Source organism: Pseudorca crassidens, chromosome 5 (genome assembly GCF_039906515.1).
Source record: "Pseudorca crassidens isolate mPseCra1 chromosome 5, mPseCra1.hap1, whole genome shotgun sequence".
NCBI classification, from domain to species: Eukaryota; Metazoa; Chordata; class Mammalia; order Artiodactyla; family Delphinidae; genus Pseudorca; species Pseudorca crassidens.
This window is the reverse complement of record NC_090300.1, coordinates 52,255,115-52,279,545: the sequence shown is the minus strand read 5'-3', so window position 1 is coordinate 52,279,545 and position 24,431 is coordinate 52,255,115. Positions and strand designations below refer to the sequence as shown.

The following is a 24,431-nucleotide window of genomic DNA, read 5'->3' as shown; positions in this document are numbered from 1 at the left end:
TGAAAAACTATGTTGGGGATTGGGAATGAGTGTAAAGTAGTCATTTTCTAAAACCAATTCTGAATTAGAGAAGATACTAGAGAACTACTCAAAGAAATAAATTAACACTCTTCTGTTTTCATCTACACTGCATCTGAGTTCCACAAAGGCAGTAACCGTGTCAGTTTCCTCCCCACTATAATCCCACTGCTTAGAACAATATGTGGGTTATATTCAGTCATGGGCCATCTTTGTGGCTGTTAAGCCTATGTTGCTTCAAAAGGGCCCCATACTTCACCCTTGCCTGAATGCTTTGCCATCACCATCTTGAAATTCTTAATGCTTTTTGAACAAGGTACCCCACCTTTTTAGTTCTGTACTCATCCCTGCATATTATGTAGCCAGTCCTTCACTCAGTACATGTGTGGAATGAATAAAAACAAATGAAAAAAAACAATCACCATCTAGCTTTTCCATCCTATGAATTCCAAAATTTTCAATCGTGTTTGGAGGCCTTCAAATTTAGTCTCTATAACTTCCCTGAAACCCCAAACCTAGCTTAAATATTCAAAGTTTCATGAATGACACCTTTTTTTTGTTTGTTTGTTTGTTTTTGCGGTACGTGGGCCTCTCACTGTTGTGGCCTCTCCCGCTGCGGAGCACACGTTCCGGACGCGCAGGCTTAGCGGCCATGGCTCATGGGCCCAGCTGCTCCGCGGCATGTGGGATCTTCCCGGACCGGGGCACGAACCCGTGTCCCCTGCATCGGCAGGCGGACTCTCAACCACTGTGCCACCAGGGAAGCCCTGAATGACATCTTTTTAGAAAACAAAAACAAAGGACAGAAAATTACATATCTATATGTTATTTCAGTGTATTTCAACATAACATTTTTTTAATATTTTCCTCGCACATTGTTAAAGTATTCTACACATGATCTGTAGTATAGAGAAATCAAGAGCCAAGCTGACGCAGAAAGTGAATGATGATCTTATTCATTTAACACTTGATAAATATTTATTTTGTATCATATGCTCAGGCCTGAAACAGAAAATGCAGGAAATTTAAAAAGAAACATGCAACTAACTAATAGTTTTCAAAAATTGACTGTAAGGGAAAAGAAGAGGGAAAAAAAGAGAAGACAAGAGTGTGACATTTTCAAAATGCATTTAAATATTTGTCAAATGAAAAAATGCATAGACCAACGGTCAGAAGTGAGGAAATATAGATGTGTCCATATAAGCATAAAAATGTAAAAATTTCAGTATCTAAGATGACCATAATCATCTACTCTTGTGTCAATAACTTGTTCCCTCTGGTGGGTTAGCTCAACTGAGTAATTAGCCATAGTATAAAACTATAATAATTTAGGCAATATGTTTCTGACATTAGTATAAACAGGTTAATTGATATGATGCTAAATAATATCTGATAGACAAAACTTGGTTTATAAAGGAACTTAATATACTTAATATATTACCAAGAAAGCCGAAAATCATTGAACATGAGAAGTATCACTCATAAATGGTGCTGGAATAATTGTTGAACTGTCTGGAAAACACACATAATTTAAGTCCTTGCCCTACACCATATACCACAATAAATTCTAAATGGATTAAACATTTAAATCTAACAAAATGAAGCTATGAAATTACTAGATAAAATTATCTGTATTTATTTATAAGCTGGATAAAAGGCTCTTAAAACTCAAATGAAAGAAAGAAACACAAAAGGAAAACATATAAATATATTGTGCTAAATAAAATTTAAACATGAATATACTGAAAAACAATAATTGAAAACTTGAAAAACAAAATATTTGTAACATATGTGACCAAAAAACCCAAATCAATGATATATTACCTACATAGAAAAATGGAAGAAATAAGCAAGCAATTCAAAAAAAATGCATGTGTTAATACATATCAAATAATACAAATGACATTAATAATGAGATGCCATTTTAAACTACTATAACGGATACCATAGTGTGTTGCCCAGATTCCATTTTGGGACTGAAATGCTCATTACTTCAGCTGCTAGGGGTGTTGGCAACTGACAGATTTCAGCTGAGTCCCTCTCCAGAAGTGTCATTAGCTGAAGAGAGACACCTTGGCCAAGGTCACATGCTGTACCCTAGCAGCCTTCATCTAATGACTGGCCCAATTCTAGAGTACAAAGTCCTGCCGCCTTGTGCCAAGATGGGGCCAATCTGAAAAGCTATTCTAGCTCTGACATTTCTACAGGATTGCCTGAGGCTGGTTGCACTGCATCTCAATTCATTCATCCACCTAACTCAGTTCTGCTTCCCTCACCTCTCACATGTGTTGTCCCCAAGAGCTCTCTTCAATAAGTGTCCTGTGTGCACATCTTAGAGTCTGTTTCCCAGAGAGCTCTACCTACGATACTTGGTAATAGAAGGAGGGTGAGAAAAATCTAGAACTGTAATGAGAAAAAGGATGTTGAGCATCAGTTTCAGCTTCAAGACCAGCTACAGTGGCAGGGATTGTAGTTCATTTCACTAACCTTACTGTTGCAAATTTTCCCGGAAAAGAAGGCAAACTGGAGGAGCTGTTCCCCCTAATTAGCAAGCAGGCAATTACAAAAGCAAGTAGATCTGAGTGGCACAAGGCATGGTCTGCAGTAGCAGCTCTGGCAACACTACCCAGCTGAACCACACTGATTCCTCAACTGCTGGACCTGTTGGCAGCACGCAGCTCACAGCCAAGTCTTTCTCCAGAAGAGTTGCCCTCAGCTGAAGAGAAACTCCTCATTCAAGGTCATGCTCCTCCCAGGGCAGCCTGCAGGTTGTTACAAGGGTATCAAGTCCCAATCCCCTTGCCTCAAGCCTGCACAATTTTGAAGGGACACCCCAGCTCTCAAATTCTCTGTAAAGGTCGGCAGAACCCTTGTTGAAATTGCATTGCACTTCAATTTCACTCTCTGTCTTATCCTGCTTCCCTAACCTCTCACTTGTGTTGTTCCCAGTAAATCTTTTGCACAAAAATCTTGAAGTCTATTTTTTAGGGAACACAGTCAACGACACCTATCCTGTTGGGAAACGTGATAAAATAAAAGATATTCTATATGTCTTATTTGGGCATAATAAAAAAGGGCAGGTTTTCCTAAAATACTGCTGATAGAAATTTAAATTGTTATTTTCTGGAGGATGAGTTGACAATAAACATCATTTCTGAGGTAGTCATTCTATGTAGCTTGATTCATTCTAAGGAAATAATTCTGGAGATAGTCCAAGATTTGGCTATAAGTGTGCTCATCAGTGACTGTGTTCACTACAGCAGCAGAGAGAGAGAACACAAAAAAGTCCACAAACAGATAAATCATTAAAGAAATTCTTTAGTGTAAAAAAGGAATAGCAGTCATTAAATGGTTTTGTCAAATATATAATAGCATAGAAGAGGGTATATATTACATTTTAAAAAGAGCTGCTGAAAGTTATATAAAGAATGATTTCATTTCTGTTGGGAAAGAAAAAGAAGTGTATGTTAACTCCCATTCAATACTGTTCCACTTTGTCATTTTTCTGCCTTGTGGGAAATAGCTGAAATTAGCAGACTGAGGACACTGCCTCCTCAAGGCTTACATACCTCTCTTAAGAAACTGCTTTCCAAATCTACAGTTTAAGATAGGGAATTCTGCACCATCTTAATGGTCCCTTTTGAAGACTAATAATCATGCTTGTCTAATTGTTCTCTTCAAAATTTCCTCTTTAAGATCAATGCTTTTAGGCTGTTAAAATTATGCATTTTTACATAATATCATGGAAATGAATATCCACTAATGTCCCAAACTTTAAATATATATTGAATTAATGTGGCCACAGACCCTTAATTTGTTGTCTTGAATAAAACCATGTTAAAGGTCAGAAGTTTTTCTCTGAAGAGTTGCTTGGTTGTCCCTGCCAGAAAACCTCAGTGTTTAGCAGCCCCTCTGCAAAGAATTTCTTCTGCACTAGCTCCGGGGCCCTGAGAAGAATCCCACTGTCATGTAGCAGCTATGTTAGGGCCGATGAAGGGTGGTATTGTTAGAATTAGGGAATACAGACAGTTGGAACCCTTTGATGAGTCTTTCCCTTGGAGTCCTGACTTTCATTATGTTACAATTCAAAGAATTAAGACACAATCTCATCTTCTGAGAAAGGAAGACAGACAGTCCTAGTTCAAAAGCTCTTAAAACCACTTAGATGATTGATAATAGATAACTAGATAGATGATAGATATAGACAATAGATATATACATATATAGATAGATAGATACATAGATAGACAGACAGCAAAAGTGCTGGAAGTACAAGGAACCTCTTTTAGATTTGTCTCTAGCTCTGTCCCAATCATCTTTCCAGGCCTCAGTACCCAAATTTCCACCAGTTTAACAAAAATATTGACAATGTTTAATTCTGAGTGATGGTGTTGATTTTTTACTCTTTTCCATTTTTTTCATATATATATTCTAAATTGTGATACACACATATTGCTTTTATGCTCAGAAAAGTTATGATAACATATTTGTAACAAGTATGACAGACGATTATACTTGCTTTATAAAGCAATATATATGTGTGTGTACATATATCTATATCTACATCTATATCTGTATTTCTTAAGTACAAAATTCACAATTAAAATTTAGAAAACGTACCTCAGCAGCAAACTCATAAAAGGAAATACAAATGACACATATACTTTTAGAATCTGAAAAGAAGTAAAAGGATGTGAGTGGTTTCACTTATCAAATTAGTAAACACTGAAAGGGAGAATAAAATTTGATGCCAGTAAAAATAAGACAGGAACTATCATATAATGGTAATGGATCAATAAATCATATGAAAATTTGAAAACATTTTGATAATAGGTTTTAAAAATTTTTTAAAATATGCTTTCCTTTAACTTCTTTAATCCTCCTGCTTGAAATATTGCCTAGAAAACAATAAAAATATCTAGACAATATATGCAAATAAATATTAATGTCCGCATTCTTAAGAAGAGATAAAAGATCCCATAATATGTGTGTTTATATAAATATCAAAAGGTATTTGCCACAATAAGTCAGCTTTACAAATAGTTTTAGCTTACTGTCTACTGAAGGTGTGTATGTGTGTGTGGGAGTGTGTGTAATATGTATGTTGTTATATGAATAGATAACAAAAGGTAACATGGTCTAAATTATGAAGAGAAAAAACTGAAATGAAAGAAGTCCAAATAACAACAGCTGTTTTCGAGTGGTGGGGTTGTGATTCCTTCATTCTCTCCCTTTTTATACTTGTTTGTACTTCCAAAAATGTTTTACCCTAAGGATGTAATCCTTAGGAAATCAGAAAAAAAAGGAGCAAAAGAACAAACTACAATAAAAAAAAAAAAAGTCTGAGCTTCCCACAGAACATTTCATTAAATGTGCATTATTAAACTAAGGATGGTATAATATGGTATTTAGCTCAATAGAATATTATTCAAATTATCTGGATTTTAATCCTTGCTCTGATCATTTCTAGCAGTGTGACTTTAGTCATGCCTATTTACTGATTGTTTGATAATAGGAGATTTAGTTAATTCCTCCAAGCTTCAGTTTTCACATCTTTAAAATGATTATAATGAGTATTTCACAGGATCGTAGGGGGGATTAAATAACTTTAAAAGGGAAAGCATCAAGCAATGTGCCTGACACCCCCTAGGTGTTCCATCAATGTTTGTTGAAGGTAAAACAGTTGGGTGGTTCCACCATTGAAAATCGTGTTTTTTTAAGTGTAGAAACAGCCTTACTTCACAGTTCTGGGTCACAATCTCCCACTCAGACAAAAGAATATCCTAAAAATATCTAAGCCTCTGGATACTAACCAACTCAACAGAGCAATGGCAGTGTGAATATTAGTTCTGGCTTCAAATCCTTTTTTTCCTTTTTATTTACTCTTATTCTTTATTTTCTTTTAACATTTTTGTTGTTTGCTTGCTTGATTTGGGGAATTATTCAGCCTGAATTATCATCCGAGGATTTGTCCCATTCTTTATCTATTAATTAATGGTGAATTTTCATTCATTCCACATTTAAAGCAATATCATTCCATGCATTCAATTCATATGAGAACTTTTTTTCCCTCAAAAAGGAGGAACAAGGAAATAAAAAAGGAGGGACATCTGTATTCATTTTGGACATTTCAGACATGGTAGTTCCAAAGGACTGTGAAGCAGAAATTAATCCCACTGCCTGTGGAGTTCTGAGGATGAGCAGGGCAGCAGATCTCATTTAGAATCCTCCTTTGCCATCTATTAAGAAGTGAGCCTGGCGGAGCTGGCCATGGGGAGGCTTTTTGATTCTCAATTCCTCTGAACATTGTCAGTGTTTAATCAATAGCTATTCCAGGCATCATTAAACATGTGCTCTCAGTTCAAGGTCCTCTGATCGGGATGGTTGAGGGAATTGCTCAGTTTTGCTGTAAAGTGCAAAAAAGGGTGCCTATATTCAGGTTAGCCTACTTGAAAGAGATACAATTTTAAGCCGTACTGCATTAAATGAGACCTGTTTTAATGGGTCACATGGAATATCAATTATTCTTGATCTCAAAATTTTTGCTTCCAGTGTAGGATATAGCCTACTGAATTTGAGATTCTGCACTTACTAATTTATGCATTCTACAAGGAGAAGGGTTAGCAAATATGTCAGTCATTGGAATGAAGGAAGGCTATTCTTCCACATCTTACATTTTCTATTTCGATGATTCTATACAAGTTTGAATTCCTCATGCCATGGGTTTAATCAACTGTGTGACAAAGCAGGACAGTCTGTTTCGACATTCAGAGTGGGGCTGCAGAGACTAACACACAATTTTTTCTTTCTAGTTTTAATCCATTGTTCTGATGTGTATGTGATATGGCACTTAGCGAAACCATCACTAGTCTCGTGGAAATACTAAGAGATGAAACAGTATAGTTCTTATACCACAGGTTCGCATAAAAGTTATAATGAGAAATACAGAAGATTGTTAAATCACTTTCTTTTGGAAATAAGGCCAGGTTGAAATTAGACTGTTTTCAAACTTAAAGAATTTTTACAATGTGAGTTGTAGGAATCAGAGCATTCTCCCTAGACAAAAGAATACTAATTAATTGGTTTGATATAATAATAAATTTGCATTCTTTTCCTTTGAATTCAGAAGAAATGTTGAAATCATAAAATTTTTACCAACATATGAAAGAGAAAATGTTAGAGGCAGAAAATCAATCCAACCATTCTACTGCAATTACTAAAAGTTTGAGCCATATACTATATTCACTTCTAAAATAAATGAATGTGGGCACTGAGATTATGGCAAAGCAGAACAGGCAAAGGCACTCTTCTTGCTATTGGTTTATAATCTATGAATCTCATTTGGTAGGGATGGTGGTAGGATGATGAAGGCTTCTAGTAAATATGAAACCAGACAATATAAAACCTTCAAATCAAAATTTAAACAATGTCAGACAAGAATAAGTCTTGGAACACCTTTCTTTTTACTTTGTTACAAACCATTAGGTTGTTATTGAATAATACAGCAAAATTTTAGAGTCTGAAGCACACCCTATGTTCTTAGAACGTATATAATACAAATGATTGCACCGATTTTGATAAAACTAATTTTAAAACTGCGAAAACTCAAACTACAAAATTGTATATGGTCTCTATGACACTATTTTTTTGTAAAATAAAGTTCATATGGCTAATACTCTAATAACCTACATTATTAGGGAAAAGAATCTGAAAAAGAATAGATATATGTATATGTATAACTAAATCCCTTTGCTGTACACCTGAAACTAAAGCAACACTGTAAATCAACTATACTTCAATACAAAATAAAAATTTAAAAGAGTCTTAAAAAAAGAGTCAGCAGAATAATTTGGTTTTTGTCTTGATAGATTTTTTAAAAAATTCATATGGTTGAATATACATAGGAAAAAAACCCTGCAGCTTCCTGGTGTCTTAACTCTGACAGTCCCAAGTGCTAGATCTCTCACCAGCCTAACCAGAAGGCAATAATCCCTCCTGGTTCTCCTTGATTTACACATGGCTAACCCATTTTCCACACTGCACTGCACTGTGAGCCCTTTAAATTTTAACTGGTGTCTTTTCCTTCCTTAAAATGCTTTAACAATAGAGTCCAAGCATCCAAACACCTTTTTTGAACAGATGTGCTTGTTTGTTTTAACGTAACTGGATTCAATGGATCAGCTACGCCCCAAAGGCATATTCCATATCTACCACTTACATGCAGAGTGTTTTTCCTCAAGTTGCTTAAACTTTCTAAGTCTCATTCTTCACATTGCTAAAAGAGTGATAACAAGAGCACCTACCTCTCAGGGTTTTATGAAGCGTAAATGAAACAGTGAATATAAGATTAACACTGGGCCCCAATAGATAGCACACACTCCATAAATATTAGCCATTGTTATCATTTGACAACAGGCCCGCATTCACACAGCTAGTGGGTGCAAAGCTGGGATTCTAACTTAGAGCTTTTTGGCACCAAGGTTTGTGATCTTTCTGCTGTGCACTCTGTATATCAGATGTCTTCAGGGAAATTTGGATGAATACTGGCTCCCATTCAGTTCACAGTCAAATCCTCTAACACAAGCCTGTAGCGCAGAATCTCCACATTGTCGATTGAAGTGAGAGCCATAAGATTTAGACACCAGACACTGGGGAGACAAGGTTGACATTCTGTTGTGAAAGCTTAAGTGTCTGACTGGTATTCTTGCCCAGACAGAAGGCCAGCCCACCGCAGCCCAGACCAACCAGTGCGGGAGTCTACAGAAGGAGCCAACTTTTACTTCCAAGGGGGAACACAGGGAATCTACTTAAATTCCCAAGCATGGGATGAAATAAGACTAAATTACCATACCATACAGCCTGGAAGAGAGAAGCTTAGCAAAGGTTACACGGCAGACGTACTCAACTCCTTTCTCCCCTTCAAAAAGTATAAAGCACATTTCAGCACACTACCCCATGGTGCTTATTGATTTCAGACCAGTCATCTACAGGGCTGTAAACCCAAGCCTGTGATTCCAAAGCTGTCCTATTAACCTCTGTGAACCCTGGTTTCATTATCTTTAAAATGAGAGTAATAATATCTCCCTCTTAAGGTTGTTGTGAGGATTAGAGATGAGATTTTTTAAATCATTGTCATTATTATTACTAATAGACATAGCCAGAATTACTTCCAAATTGTAATCACTTAGTTTCTAGAATTTGATCTCTGGGTGAATTAATGTGTCTGAAGGGAGAGTACATAGACTAGGCTTGCTGAGCTTGTGGACGACATGTCAACCCAGACGACCGAGCCTCGAGGAGACTTGCCTTTCCCTGGGGATGCCCCATATATCCCAGTAGCCTTAATCCACCCAAACCAGCAAGTGCGCAGGGGCAGGAGTCATGTGGTCTTGGTTGTTAGGTTGATGGTTATGTTCTTGTCTTATGACTACTGAAGAGACGGTCTCTGAAATGCTTTCAGTGTCAGAGTTCAAAGCCCTTTCCCGCCTGTCTCCTTCTTTGGCTCAAACTTTAACCCTGCTTTGGGCCTGTGCTTATACGAAGCACCTCCACTCGCCTTCAGAACTCATATGCTCAGAATATGTATTTATCTACTGAGGACTCAGTATGCAGCCTGACTTCCGAATAGTGACCCCAGACCTTTCCCTTAGGTTTTGTGTCTTACTCCTTGTCCTGTGACAAGAGAATGATTGGAAATGACAGCCTGCATTCTTATCACAGCTTTGCCCTTGACTCCCATTAATAATCATACATATATCCTGTCTTTATGAACTGGTTGCTCAGTATCAGGCTCTAGGCTCTACAAAGCCCTAGGTAGTCTTCCCACCCTTATGGTGTGGAGGCCAGTCTTTGTTCTCCTGACATGCTCTGGCATTGACAACGATACCCGGGATTTCTGAGAACAAATAGGCAAACCATTCCACTGAATGACAGGTTCATATCTTTTCTAAATCTGGGGTTTAAAGTACGGTCTATGATGCTTTAAAAGAAGCCAAGTGATAAATCTAGGATTGAATTTGGTTAGTTTTATTCCATTTATATTCCATCTACTTCCAAAGATGATTTGAGGCTGTGTACGATCTAAAACATATCTATAATAGAACCACTAAAGCTATGGTTTAAAAAGAGGGGGAAAGGTACAAAAAATAACTACTGCAGCAAAACAAGAACCATGTTATGAAGTGGGGTGGAGAAAACTAAATTAGGAATATAGGTAAAAAAGAGTCTATGCAATTAAGCCTTCAACGTAGTGCTGGGTTTCCTAAGAGCCAAAGCCATGCATTATATAATTCTTCTTGTCTAATAAAGAGAAACAGATCATAAGAAGGGGAACATGCCCCTACTTTTAAACAAAGCCTACTTTATTACAAGGATCTTTATATTTTAAACCCTGAACAAATACAGGGTCATTTAATAAAAGTAAACACTTTATTTCAGTCACATGCTAGGTCCTGAGGATACAAAAGAGATTAAAGCCTAGTGGGGGAGATAGACAAGAAGAGAAACTTTATAATCCATTGTGAGAGGCTCTATTAGAGACATGCCCTTGGCTCTATGTGGTGTATGATGTAATATTCCACAAGTGCTGTTTTGACTCGGTTTTGAAGCCATGGCTCAGAACCCTCAGTTCCCCTACACAGAATAAGCTCCCACCCCAACTACTGAATACTTCCCTTATCAGACATTCTAGAGTTAAGATACACACAGACCCAACTGCCAGAGGTTCCCAGGTACCTAACTCCCTTGGGGTTGTGGAATTATTCAGAGTACCTAATGCCCAGGAAGACTGAGTTTAGCCTAACCCCACCCCACTTGCCATATATAAGCCACCTCCTATCAGCTTGCTTGTTACCCTGTCCTGGGTGTAACCCAATGTGTAGCCCTGAGTGGTGCCCTTCTCTCACTTGGAGCTGTAAGTAACAAAGGTTTTTCCTTTCATCTATCTGAGTGTCTTTATGTGGTGTCCCACCATTGAAAGAAGCTCTAAATCTATAAACGATCTACAAATCTTATAAAACAGGTGACAAATTTGGATTATAAGTATGGGAGTAGATCTGGAAAGTCTCCTCAGAGGAGGTGATTCTAACCTTTGCTTTCAAAGAGAGGAGAAGTCAGGTGAGGAGAGGCGGGGAGGAAAGCATAGGAGGAGAGAGGGGAAAATGTTGACTTGGACTCAAATCCAGGAACGAGCATGTGCAGAAGCAGGGAGTGTCTGACAGATGGAACAGTAAGACAAAGGTGTAGGAGTGTGGAAACCTCTGGTACACGTAAGGAACTGCAGCTTTTCAGTGTGTCTGAGCCTGGAGCATGAAGTACAGAGTAGAAACACGGCAGGTAAGCAGAAGTAACCAAGAGTCAGACCCTGAAGCATCTTGTAAGCCCTAGTAAGAATTTTGAGTTAATTCTAAAAGCTATATAGAGACAATAAAAGGTTTTAAGGATGGTAAAATAATTTTTTTTTGTTTTGATTTCTTGTTTTTGTTTTTTGCGGTATGCGGGCCTCTCACTGTTGTGGCCTCTCCCGTTGCGGAGCCTCCCGTTGTGGCCTCTCCCTGGTGGCGCAGTGGTTGAGAGTCCGCCTGCCGATGCAGGGGACATGGGTTCGTGCCCCGGTCTGGGAAGATCCCACGTGCCGCGGAGTGGCTGGGCCCGTGAGCCATGGCCGCTGAGCCTGCGCGTCCGGAGCCTGTGCTCCGTAATGAGAGAGGCCACAACAGTGAGAGGCCCGCGTACCGCAAAAAAAAAAAAAAATAAAAAAATAAAAAATGTCTCTATGATTATTGTTGTTAGAAAATGCAAACGTGATTTAAACCATGTGGCTCTTGTCAGCTGCTAGAAAACTATACTGGGATATTAGATTTGGATTTAAGTGTTATGCTCATATCTGGTATTTGCAAGCACTTAATCCTTCTGCTGCTTCTAGATGGAGGTAGTACTATTTTATGTTTCACGTCTTTTTGCACTTTGGACCCCGTGAAAATGCATAAGCTGCCTAAAGCTTGCTGCCTCCAGTGCTTTTGGAAACAGGGAGATATAAATCTTCAACCTAGTGATAAATGAGAATGAGAATATTTTACCATTCAGTGAAAATATTGTTGTGAATATTGCTTTAAAGCTCCAAAAATGCAAAGAAAAAGGAAGTGCAACAGGGAGTTGTTAAAAGAATCAATGAACGTATGTTTGCTAAAAAACTAGCAACAAAGCTGCCCAGTGGAAGCCATCTGATCACCAAAGTAAGTTTATAACTATAGTGTCTGACCCTCCGTAATTTTATTTAGTCCTGTGCCTATAGCCAACTGCAAGTATAGAACTAATATTAATATTATGAGCTAATTTTTATTGATTGCTCGCTCTGTGTCAGGCACTGCACTAAGGATTTCACTGTAACTTTTCCTTACTACCCGCTACATATGGAGAAATGGAGTTTTGAACAGCTAAGTGACAGCTCAAGGTCACACACCTTTTATACAGGGTAGCTATGTGGTAAAGTTAATATTGTTACCCTGAAAAATTGGCACTTTTTTTTCCCAAAACATGCTGTTTTCAGATTATCAATATTTTTCTCACAATCCTAAATCCCATTCTCTATTTTCATAAACAAATAATTTAAAGAGAAGTTCCTGTATTTTTAGTTGCACACAATTCAGAATCTCCTATTCTCAGTATCTTTGTGCATTGAATAGGTACTCTGATTGTGGGAAAATAATAAAGGTAGATACATAATAATTATAAATTACTGATTCAAGCCACGATTTACTGAACTTCGATTATGTGCCAGGTATTATTTTAATCTCTTCATATTTTTGTTCATCCCATACAGGGGGTATTCTGTAATGCACTATGAAATTATTTGGGAAACGTAAGACAGCAAAATTATTTAGTGCTTAAAAGTAGGGTTTTATTATTTATTTGATATATGTTATGAAAATCTTACATTTAAAAATATTTTACAAATATAGCTAGAAAAAATTCCTAGATAAAAAAAAAAAGAAAACAAAAAAAAAATAAAAAATTCCTAGAGATTATTCTGAAGGAAGACCTGTGAATTTACTTTCCACATAGAGAGAAAGAAGAAAAGAAAAGGCAACTGGCAAGGATGAAGACCACTGGGCTAACATTTCATCACTTTGTTTTGTTTTAACGTTGGATACAGAAGGTAAAGTTTATCGCACTGCTCAGTTCAAGAAAAATTCTTATCACTCCCCAGTCCTTGGAAGGACCACTCTTGTTTCATTTGTTCACTTTTAGCCCAGAATACACTCTCAGTCTCCCCCATTCCCCATTCTAGTGTGTTAAATACATCCCTCTTTATAAGGTTTGTGTCCTTGTGCAATGTATAATATTGATTTTTGTGAATTATTATCCTGGTTATATTAGGTATAGATACAGTTAGAGAGACAGAGAAAGAGATAAAAGTGATATGAACTCTGAAGATCAGAGATTAAGAAACTGGACCAAGATCACACAACTCTTATTCGATGCAGTAGAATTCAGACCTTAGTCTGACTCTATCGAAAACTGTCAGTCTTACCTTCCCAAGTCTGAAGACTGTAGAAAAACTGTAGAAAAAAAAAGATTTCTGAATGCATTCCTAAAATCCATTGGATTTGGAAATAGGTTTTGAATTGGGTTAATTATCAACAAAACGGATAAAAACTTGGGAAGTTCATGATTTTTTTTCAAGCCCACATATAGGGAACGAGGACGGCAGAGGAGAAGTGTTCCTTAGATTCAACTTTGAGGAATTAAATATATCACCTACCACACAAAAGTGATTAATATTGCGAGGGCGATGAATTTGATAATGACTGAGAGATGCCATCAACCTGACAAACTAAACAATTTTTTTAACCTGACATAGCCCTATTCAAGACATCAGCTGTCATCTGAAATGAATTCTGCTTCTAATTTGTCTTCATAAATAATGCAATTAATTGAAAGGTAGTTACAATGAAAGTCTTTAACTTCTTTCGTCTCCAATTTGAGGGCAATCTCTTTGCATTCCCTAGAAAGGATCTTCCACTCCTTTTATCAAATAAAACTTAGACATCACTGATCAGAACACTGAGATCAAAAACAAAAGAATCCATTGTGTGAAGACCACCACATCTAATAGTTTTCTCAATCCTTTTTTTCCAAGTTTAGCATTATCTTAAAACGTGAAACATAAAGATCTGATGTAAGAAAATTTATCCAAGCTCAAAATTTTACTAAGAATATCTATTTAATCAAGCTTCCAGGCTGTACATCTACCCTCTTCTTGCCACCTAACTTCTGTTTATTTAGAATTAAAAAATGACCTCTGATTCTATTATGTTGCACACTTCATCACACAGAAAAATCTTTGGTTTACAGCTTCCAGGTAACCTTTCTTCTTCCTTCCCCCCAACCTCATTTAGTGAGAATAAAAAGGAACCATTGAACAAAAGCAGTGCCTGACCACTTCCAGCAAGTGGAAATAAAGAATTCTTGTGTTAAAGATGAAAATAATTAAAATGCTTTTTATCTGAGGTTTCCCTGTGCAGACACCAGTGACTCCATTTGTTTATTTGTGAGTACAGATGTTAATAAACCTATGTGCTGAAGGCATGAAAGAGAGGTAAGAGAACTATGCAAGCATTAAAACTTTCAATCATTTAATTACTTTTTCCCTCTGGGAAGGCGAATTTCAACAAATATAGCAGAGGAAGGACATGATTATGAACGGAGATTTGAGCTGAGCATGTTTCACAAGGTTGTTATAAAAAAGAAAAAAATGGAAAGACAAAGATTTTGTGAGGTATACCAAATTATAGCTAAAACCTTACAAGTTACTTAAAATGCAAATGACACAGCTAAATACAGAAAATTTGGGTAATATAATTATTTTGGTATCTAGCCCCTGGCTGTTACAAAATAGCCACTGGCAAAAGAAGGAGTTTAGGGCTTCCCTGGTGGCGCGGTGGTTGGGAGTCCGCCTGCCGATGCAGGGGGCGCGTGTTCGTGCCCCGGTCTGGGGGGATCCCGCGTGCCGCGGAGTGGCTGGGCCCGTGGGCCGTGGCCGCTGAGCCTGCGCGTCCGGGGCCTGTGTGCTCCGCGACGGGAGAGGCCGCGGCAGTGAGAGGTCCGTGTATCGCAAAAAAATAAAAAAAATTAAAAAAAAAAAAAAAAAGGAGTTTAGTCTACATTATCATTACTTATATTTAGTCATATCTACTAAAGTCTGCCTCTCAACAATGAGAAAATCTTCAATTCAAAGCTCTCAGAAGATAATTTTGTATTTTGTTCGAAGTCCAAAAGCTAGAAATACTGCAAGTTTGAGTTTTTCCCCAACGAGCAAGTCCATCTGGGTAAAGTCCTTACATCTTTTTACATTCTGTTATAATAATAGCTAACATTTAACTAATACTTGCCAGATATTTTATAGGTATTGACTTCTGTCTAAAAGTAGAAGAGTAAAATGGAGATAGACTAGAGAAGGGGGAATAAAGGAGAAGAGATGAGTGTATTAGTCTGCTTGGGCTGCTGTAACAAAATACCCTGGTCTGGGTGGCCTTATCAGTTTATTTTCTCACAGTTCTGGAGGCTGGAAAGTCTAAGGTCAAGGTTCTAGTAGGGTTTGTTTTCTGGTGAGAGCTCTCTTCCTGGCTTCAGATGGCCACCTTTCAGCTAGATCCTGGTATGGTGGAGACAGCAAGCTCTCTGCTCTCTCTTCTTATACAGGCACTGAACCCGTCATGAGGGTCTTCCACCCTCATGAGCTCATCTAAACCTAATTATCTCCCAAAGACTCCACCTCCAAATACCATCACATTGGAACTTGGGGCTTCAACATGCACATTTGGGGGACACAATTCAGTCCATAGCAAGGAGAGAGGAAGATGATCGAAAGTCAGAACCGGGTAACAAGAATGTAAGTACAGAGAGGCAGCAGTCAAAGGTGAAAATTGTGCTGTCAGGAAGTCAAGAGGAAGATTTAGAAAAATGAGTGGTTAATAGTGTCAGAGGCCATTGAGAAAGGCATGGAAAAGACTCCTCTGAAAGCTGATAATTAGAAGGTCATTAGTGTCTTTCATTTGGTCTGAAGCCCAATTGCACACATATAAAACTATATGTTACAATGTATCATTAAGGCAACACTAAATCATATGGTATTAGAAGAAAAAGAAGGAATGCTTTTGGCTGGGGTCACCAGAGAAGGTTTAACAGGCCAACGGACATTGAACATGGAACATGGTAAGTAGACTTTTGACAGGTGGAGTCTTGGTGAGAGAGAAGTCTAGGTTGAGTAAGGTAAGGTGTGGAAGTGGAAAAGGGCATAGCTGACTTGGAGAACTGAGAGTAGCCAGGTTTGTTGGAGAATATGATAGAAATGTAAGAGAGAAGTGATAAATTTGCACTTATAGGGTGATAATATAAGGTAGATTTCTTTCATCAATAGCTATTATGAAAATACATTATTTTAACCCTCAGCTCTATTTATTAAAATAGAATATAAGAATTTCATTTCACAGTACCTTTATGATTTTTCTTAGTCTTTTAAAATATTTATCAGAAATTATTTTAAAGCATTTGGTTAGAAGTGAAATTAGCCAGATTCTCCTGAAAACTTCTTTTGTTCAGAGTGAAAGTTACTTGATTTCTTTGGATCTCAGACTTCTTATCTCTAAAGTAGATTAGGCTGAATTAGTCCCTGGATTCCTCCAAAATATGATTCTATGATACAGAAAACAGTATTTTCAAAAAAGCACCAAAGTGTAGTTATTGCTTTCATTAAAAACATTGAAGTCATGAACTCATTTTTATTAAACTGGATATAAAATTCTCACTCACTGTTTTTATGTGGGACTTTCTAAAGTCTAAGTTCTTTATATAATTTTCAAATAAAATCTGAGCTCTACAAAATAATTATTCCACAGAATCCAGTTGCGTTTTAAAAAATACAGGTTAGCAGATGATATGTAACAAATTAGTAATTTGGGGAACTCCATAATATTATAACACTTTAGAGATGCAGTAACTTTAAGGTCATTTTGTCCAGTTTCACATGAGGAAACTAGACTGTAGAGACTGTAGAGAGATTAAGTGATTTGCTGAAGGCCACGCACCAACTTGGATTCCACCGTGCCACTGTTCCTGGTCCATGGACGAGAGTCAATGGTGGACCAGTATGAATATTTCTGTCTTTCTGATGATGGCTAAACTCTAGTTTCCATTTTTTTAAAGCCGTTGGTTTCCAAGTAAAGGGAAATTTAAAAGTATATGTATTACTTGGTAATATCTGTGTTAATGGAGACCACTGAGAGCAAAGCAAATCTGGTCAAAATTTCATTTTTGACTGCTTTCCTATGCTATGTCTGGACCCTTCACCAACCAGGTGTAACCGTGCTGCTCAAGGACAAGGACCCAGACCTCTGGTCCAGAATCCCATTATAAAGGAAGGTGTAGGGAGAAGCAGTCATTGACCAGCTTAGCCTCGGACTATGTGACAGTGTCATGAGACTGTATCATGATATAACAGTATCATGAAATCCTCCCACATAAACACCTTTTAAAGAAGCACCATCATAAGGACAAAATTATATGGGGGATATTTTGAAGTGTCATAGATACCTTTAAAAATCTCAAAAAAGTAATAGGCCCTTGCCACCAGTAAAGTGACATGCATTCCAAAAATTTGCAGACAAATTCAGGGGCTCAAACTGAGGGTCACTGAGGCCAAGATCCCCAGGGATCACATTTTATCAGCAGTCCAGGCAGTACTTTATGGGGAACCAAGTGGCCTGCACACTATAGCTGGATATTATGAACCCCCTCTCTTAACACCACTTTGTGTAACTTTATCATTCTGGTGGAGGCTGACTAGTAACTGCTGGCCATATGTCCCCACAAGTGCACAGCTCTTAGAGAGGAGATCCTTTCTTGAAATGAAGTCATCTTAAACTCTGTAAGGATTTGGGGTACAAGAAGTTTACTGCTGCTGTGATTAAGAGAAAGTGCAAAAAGTACCAGCGGCTCTAACTCAAAAAGTCACACTAGCTTAGGACTATGACTGATGGGCAGAATGGGGCAAAGGAAGGGAAAGAAGGTCGAGAGGAAGGAAGAAATGGAGGCAGTTAATTTCAAGGACTCTAAAGTAGCGGAATCATAAAATTCCATAACTCCATCTTCTCTTCTGCGACTGGTCATGAAGAATTTCTGTCTACTACAGTTTCCTGGTAAGATCAACCACCATTCTCAGTTTCCTGCCAGGTAACAAACACCAAAGGGAAAGTGGACTAATTGAATTGTCCTGCTTTTAAAAATATCTGACCCTTGCTACAATATTACTCAAAATACAAACCAATGTGAGACTCAGTTCTCTACGGTACACCCTTTCTTTCAAAGCAAACAAACAGTTCTTATCCTCAAGCTCACGTCATTATTAGTATTTAAATACAAAATACTTATATTCTTCTTGAGTTCATTTTAACAAGACTGCTGTAATTGTGTCAACTGAGGTTCTTAGGACCATTCTTTGAAACCAGAACCAGTAGATTCATGTGAGAGAGGCATGAACATTTCCACAAAGGTCAATTGCTGGACTCTTGAGTCCAGTATTTCTGTGGAATGACATCCAAGGGGTTAAAGGCTTTAAAATGACTGCAATCATGAAATCCATATTTCTCTTTAGCTTAATTTTTAATTTTTGTACACTATGTTGAAATTCTGTACGAGGAGAGGATCAGCCTACGCAGCTGCAAATATGCTATTGCCATAGTGTCCATGTGTCTGTACAGGATGGATTTTAAGGAATGGAAATAGAAATGATAAACCATAATATTCTTATCCAAGTCCACCTTTGACCTGAGGTCATTGAAACAAAAGTTGGAAAATTCCAGAGCAATGGTGGTGAGGAACAAGGAAAGAGCTTAATGATTTTACTAAGAAATAGTTAATAACTTCCAGAGTTTAGAAAATTAATTATACCTGAAGATATAATTTTAGTTGATCACTAGAGTGTTTATTTTGCCTTATCGCAAAGACCAGATACCATAGATATATAAAATTCATTACTTTGCAAAATATTTTTATATCAGACACAAAAATTCACCAGCTCAACCTTTACCACTAAATACCATATTTGCATGTATAGGTAATCCTGCCCCTAAATATTTTGTGACTGAGAGAAGTTAGAGTGGTAGTTTAAGGATATTACCAGCTGAAGTCTTTACAGGTTGGGGATGGAGATGGGGATGGGAAAGGGATTCCTGTCGCAACAAGCAGTAATTTTGCAAAAAGAAGGGGATATTTGGGAGATTACAAAAATATGCATGTGCTGCTGTCCCACCACTGGTGCCTGCTGTAGATACTGAGTTCCCTGATACTACGATATGGCTTCTATCTGCATCTTCACCAACTTTGGAAAAGTCCTTTCTTTGCTCTCAAAACCTCCATTTTCTTCTATCAAAATCAGATCTATGGGCTTCCCTGGTGGCGCAGTGGTTGAGAGTCCGCCTGCCGATGCAGGGGACACGGGTTCGTGCCCCGGTCCAGGAAGATCCCACATGCCGCGGAGCGGCTGGGCCCGTGAGCCATGGCCGCTGAGCCTGCGCGTCCGGAGCCTGTGCTCCACGACGGGAGAGGCCACAACAGTGAGAGGCCCGCGTACCGCAAAAAAAAAAAAAAAAAAAAAATCAGATCTATGACTAGGACATCTTTACCTGTTTCACCTGGCTTTCTCTCATTTCCTATGTTAGGAAAAAGAGACAGTATATGTTATGAAGTTAAGCAAAACTGGCTGATTTCTATCCCAAATTTCATAATTATAGAATACTCATAAAATGCTAATAATTTTGAGTAGATGGACCAGTTAACAAACCCTGTATAAATTAAACCAGCAATTAAATTGTGTTGTATAAGGTGCTATTCTTTCAGTATAAGATATTTTTCAAAGGGACCTGGAGGTGAAATCAGAATGTGCTGGATGCCATCTGAGGAGCATCATTCAATAAAAAAAAAATTTTTATGTAAATTACTTCAGTTAAAAAAGAACATTTCAGGGAGATCAGCTCAGTGCTTTGCTACCACCTAGAGGGGTGGGATAAGGAGGGTGGGAGGGAGACGCAAGAGGGAGGGGATATGGGGATATACGTATGCATATAGCTGATTCACTTTGTTATACAGCAGAAACTAACACAACACTGTAAAGCAATTATACTCCAATAAAGATGTTAAAAAAATAAATTAAAAAAAAGAACATTAATAAATCATACAGGAAACACAGTATTTTTAAAGTTTTTCTGTTTTTTTCCTGCGTACATACTCATTTTAGGAAATTCATAAAATTCAGAAACATACAAAGACAACAATAATAATCTTACCACCCAAAACTGATATCTAAGAACATTTTGATACACAATAAGTGTATAGGAACCTCAGATTTAATGTGTGTAGTTTTAACTATTCTTGAGAAACTCTAAACTCATTATATAATCTGTCATAATTTTTGCTGTTATAATCACGAGTCCACTTCTGAGTCTGGTTTGAAATGAGTGAACATTGTAGCTAGTGATTGTAACAGCCCAGCCTCCTCTCTTTATTGTGAGTCTGTGCTGAACTTGTTGTATATAAGCAGTAATTAACAAATTTATACTTTACTGCGTGTGGCAGAAATGATACCTAAGGAACAGTCACACATTTGGGGGGATCCAAGTTTTGCTTGTGAATGTTAATTTCTATATTTACTTCCCCATCTTTTTTGTCTTTCAGTCTTTTAATAGCAAAATATCTTTTTTTAAATTCTAAGAGATAGAATTGTACTTGAAAATTGTCAGCTTCTATAGATGTTTTTACAATAGAAAAACGTTTTCTTCCTGCCCCTACGTGGGCAGGTCGATTTTCACTGAAAACAACTTCAAGCTGGTTCTAATGTTTACTCACTTATGCAGGTGCGTTCATCAGCATGGAGACTGTACCCCGTATCACATGCACAATGGAAGGTGCCCAGGGTGTTAATTCAGCGCTGTTGGCAGCCTCCACTCACTACCGTACATTCATCAACATCTAGAGGAGGAAGACAGATGGTCAGGATTACAATGTCATTCCAATGTCAGCTTCAGAGAAGTGGCACAATATTTCTTTGATACACAGTATATGTTTTATTGCACAAAGGCACCATCTCTGTTGCCACAGTTCTTTGCCTGTTTGATCCATTTTACTCCACAGTATAAACAAAAAAATGTAGATTGAAACTTTATTGAGCTTTTGAAAGCCCAGCAACGATGAGCATAGTGATTGTCTCACAATTTTCTATTCTTCACATCCTGATTAATTAGACAGATCTGAGATATAGATATTTCCTTAGGGAAGGGAACCTGGAGGGGAGAATTACAATGAGCTACCCTATCTGGAGCAGCACACACGAGTAGATAAACACCTTTACTGCTCTGACGCTGCTGAATGAAGTCAGTAATAGAGTTAATACCTTGACTCTCCTTCTCATGGGATATAGTGGACATCAGGGCAGAGACAGATAAATTCAAATAAAGCCATGGTTTGGAGTTCTTAAAAACACATGGATACATTTGCTCCATTAACTCAGATTCTTCCTTATCTTTCAGGACTCCACTTTCTGAAATACTTAGGATGTTTATGTTTGAAGTTACATTAATTTAGACTAAATGAAAAGAGGTCAAGACTCATGGTCACCTATGTCTTACGATCAGTCAAGTTTATGATAAATGAATAATATTTGTCTTCCTTTGGAAAGGAAAACGAATTTATCTCTTAGAACCTATACTTCCTTGTACCCTATACAATCAGTTCTGATATATCTAAAATCACAACAAGAAGATATCCACAAACACAGGGAAAGCTTTTCAGATAATCAGTGATTTTTCAGATAATCAGAGCTTCTAAATTTTCCTGTTCAGAGAATCTGTTTTGTGACATGTTCCAAAGTAAAAATCAGACAGAAAGGTCAAGATTTAGTCTGCACGTGTCTCATGCAGAGAATGTCCCTGACTCCCCTGTCCCCAGTTCCAGACATTCTGGCAAAGACTGTTGAGTATGAATATTCTTCACTAAAATATGTTATCATAATAGATAATTAGCTTTACATTGAGTGAGATTTAATTCCACAGGGCAAGATCCTTACTCGAGAAGACATCAATATTGGGAAGGAATACTATTGCAATGTTTCATCATAGGCCCTTTTCACACTGAAATCCTAATGACTGTTTTGTACTGTAGGTAACAATAGGGCATGTGACCTGAGAGAAGCACAAGAGTTTTCTTTTACTTGGCTTCTTTTTTTTTTTATGAAGAAGAAAAAATATGAAGAATATAAATCACAAAATAAGTCCCACATTTTAAAATTACTAGTTTACCATATTAAACACATTTTACACAGTCTAGTATTTTCCTTCTAAAATTAGATATTCTGGAGTAATTCTGATATTTTAAAAGGAATCTTATTTCAGAGATAAGAACTACTGACTTTTCAAAGTGTTAGAATTTTTATTAAATTTTGAGTCTGTGATAAACAAACCACTAATTTTTTCCATATAAACTAATATCAAATCAGAATTCTCCATTTGTAACTTGTACTTTGTGCAGGGCTTTAATAGTTATGCTACCTAAATTTTTATCTTTCTAGCTTTAGGGTATTATTCACAGGGTTGAGATATAATTTTGAATCTTAATTCTGTCAACCCCTGAATTATATATCCTTCCCAGGTCTTTTACTTTAGACATACAAATAAAACTCTTAATTCCCAAGAGTTATATGCTTTTATCAACAAAACAATCAATATATCAGCATTTGCCAAGATCAAAATTTTTTATAATATACCATATATATGTATTTAAATACATTAAAAATGTCTTAAAGAGTGTGCACAGATAAAATGATTACTTCTGAAGAGGGAAGGAAGGTATCTGACTGAGTAGAGTGCAGGATGTGTATGTTGGACAAGGAATGTTATCCACATCTATAATGTTCTAATTTTTCACAAGAAAGTTATTCAGTTACTACTTGTGTATTAAAAAGTAATTTTGAAAAAGAAGTATAATAAGAACACCTCCCCTTCCCTTCAAGCTCCAATAATTTTCTGGCAAAAGAAACCAAGTTAGTGTAAAAGAGAAAAATCATTGGGTTCATTCCAAAGATTAGAGTGGACATTGATTTTAAGGATGAGTATTCTTTCAGTATGTTTTAGTGTGTTCATATTCTTAATCTTCTCCAGAACTATAATTAAAGTACTATAATCTATTAAAAACACATACACACTAACAAACAAAAGCAAACCAAACTTCCTCTGTACTCTGAGTCAGATAGTCTTGGGAAAAATATCTTAGTGTTGAAACTTATTAACCTGTCACTTTTCCTCTCTGAGACTCAGTTTCCTCATCTGTAAGATGGGATAATAATAACTGCCACATGTACTATGCTCTGATTTATGTTTTCCTTTCCTATTCATGTATAAGAGATTGGAATAGACTGCTAATGCTTGAGAGTATATGTAGAAATCAAACAAGCAACGACAGAAATACTGAGAAATGTGGGAATTCAGGGAAGGGGAAATGCATTTGGGCTACAGTGATAAAGGAATGTTTGAGGTAAAAACTGAGAATTGAGTGCATGGAGAAAAGGATGGGTAATCCAAAGGTGCAGAGGTTTAAACGTGCAGTGTCTGAGATTCAGTATTTAGACCTGTCAGGTTGGTGAATAAGGTTGGCAAAAGAAAGTAAAGTTGAAAAACAAACCTAAAATCTTCTTTTAATTAATTTAGATAGCAAAGTCTTCCTCTTCTTGATTTACAATACAATACACTTCTGGGCAGGTTGAGACACAACAGGCTGTGTTCACACAGTAGTTAAGCAAACTTACTAACAGTTAAAAAAATCAATCATTTATAGAGTGGTACCAAATGAAAAGTAATTGGTTTGACTTTCTTCTTCTTTTTTGTCCTTTCAGAATACACTGGATTTGCTGATTGTTTGGGCATTGTGTAACCTACCATTCTCAAATCTGACAGTGCATTAGAATCACTTGGTGGGCATTTAGAAATACCCAAGCCTTGGTCCTGTCCTTAAAAACGTCTGATTTAATTGGTCTGGGGTAAGACTTGGTAATCAAATATTTGAAAATCACCTTTAGTGATTTTAATGGGGAGCCAGAGTTGAGATCCCCTTATGTAGTTAATGTTTTAATCTCCTAGAGATCTTGTTATAACGCAGATGCTGATTCAGTAGATCTGGGGCTGAGGGGCTGGATTTTGCATTTCTAATAGATCCAAGGCAATTCTGAAGCTGTGGTCTGTGGACCATACTCTGAGTAGTGAGCCTGAGTCCTCTGTTCAACTGCAAATGTCACACGGATCACAAATGTCATGATCTGGCTCAACTTCTCAGCTGTTTGACCAAAGCAGACCAATTCAGTTCAAATAGAT

The 24,431-nt window shown here is 37.2% G+C and overlaps 1 protein-coding gene across 1 annotated transcript in view; it reads right to left on the bottom strand.

The window, feature by feature from the left end:
• LOC137224260 (EGF-like and EMI domain-containing protein 1) overlaps positions 1 to 24,431 on the bottom strand; it is a 61,369-nt gene that overhangs the window by 35,318 nt on the left and 1,620 nt on the right. Inside the window, 1 exon segment of the mRNA XM_067737143.1 lies at positions 20,920 to 21,042. Within this exon segment, the coding sequence (XP_067593244.1) occupies positions 20,920 to 21,042 (123 nt within the window).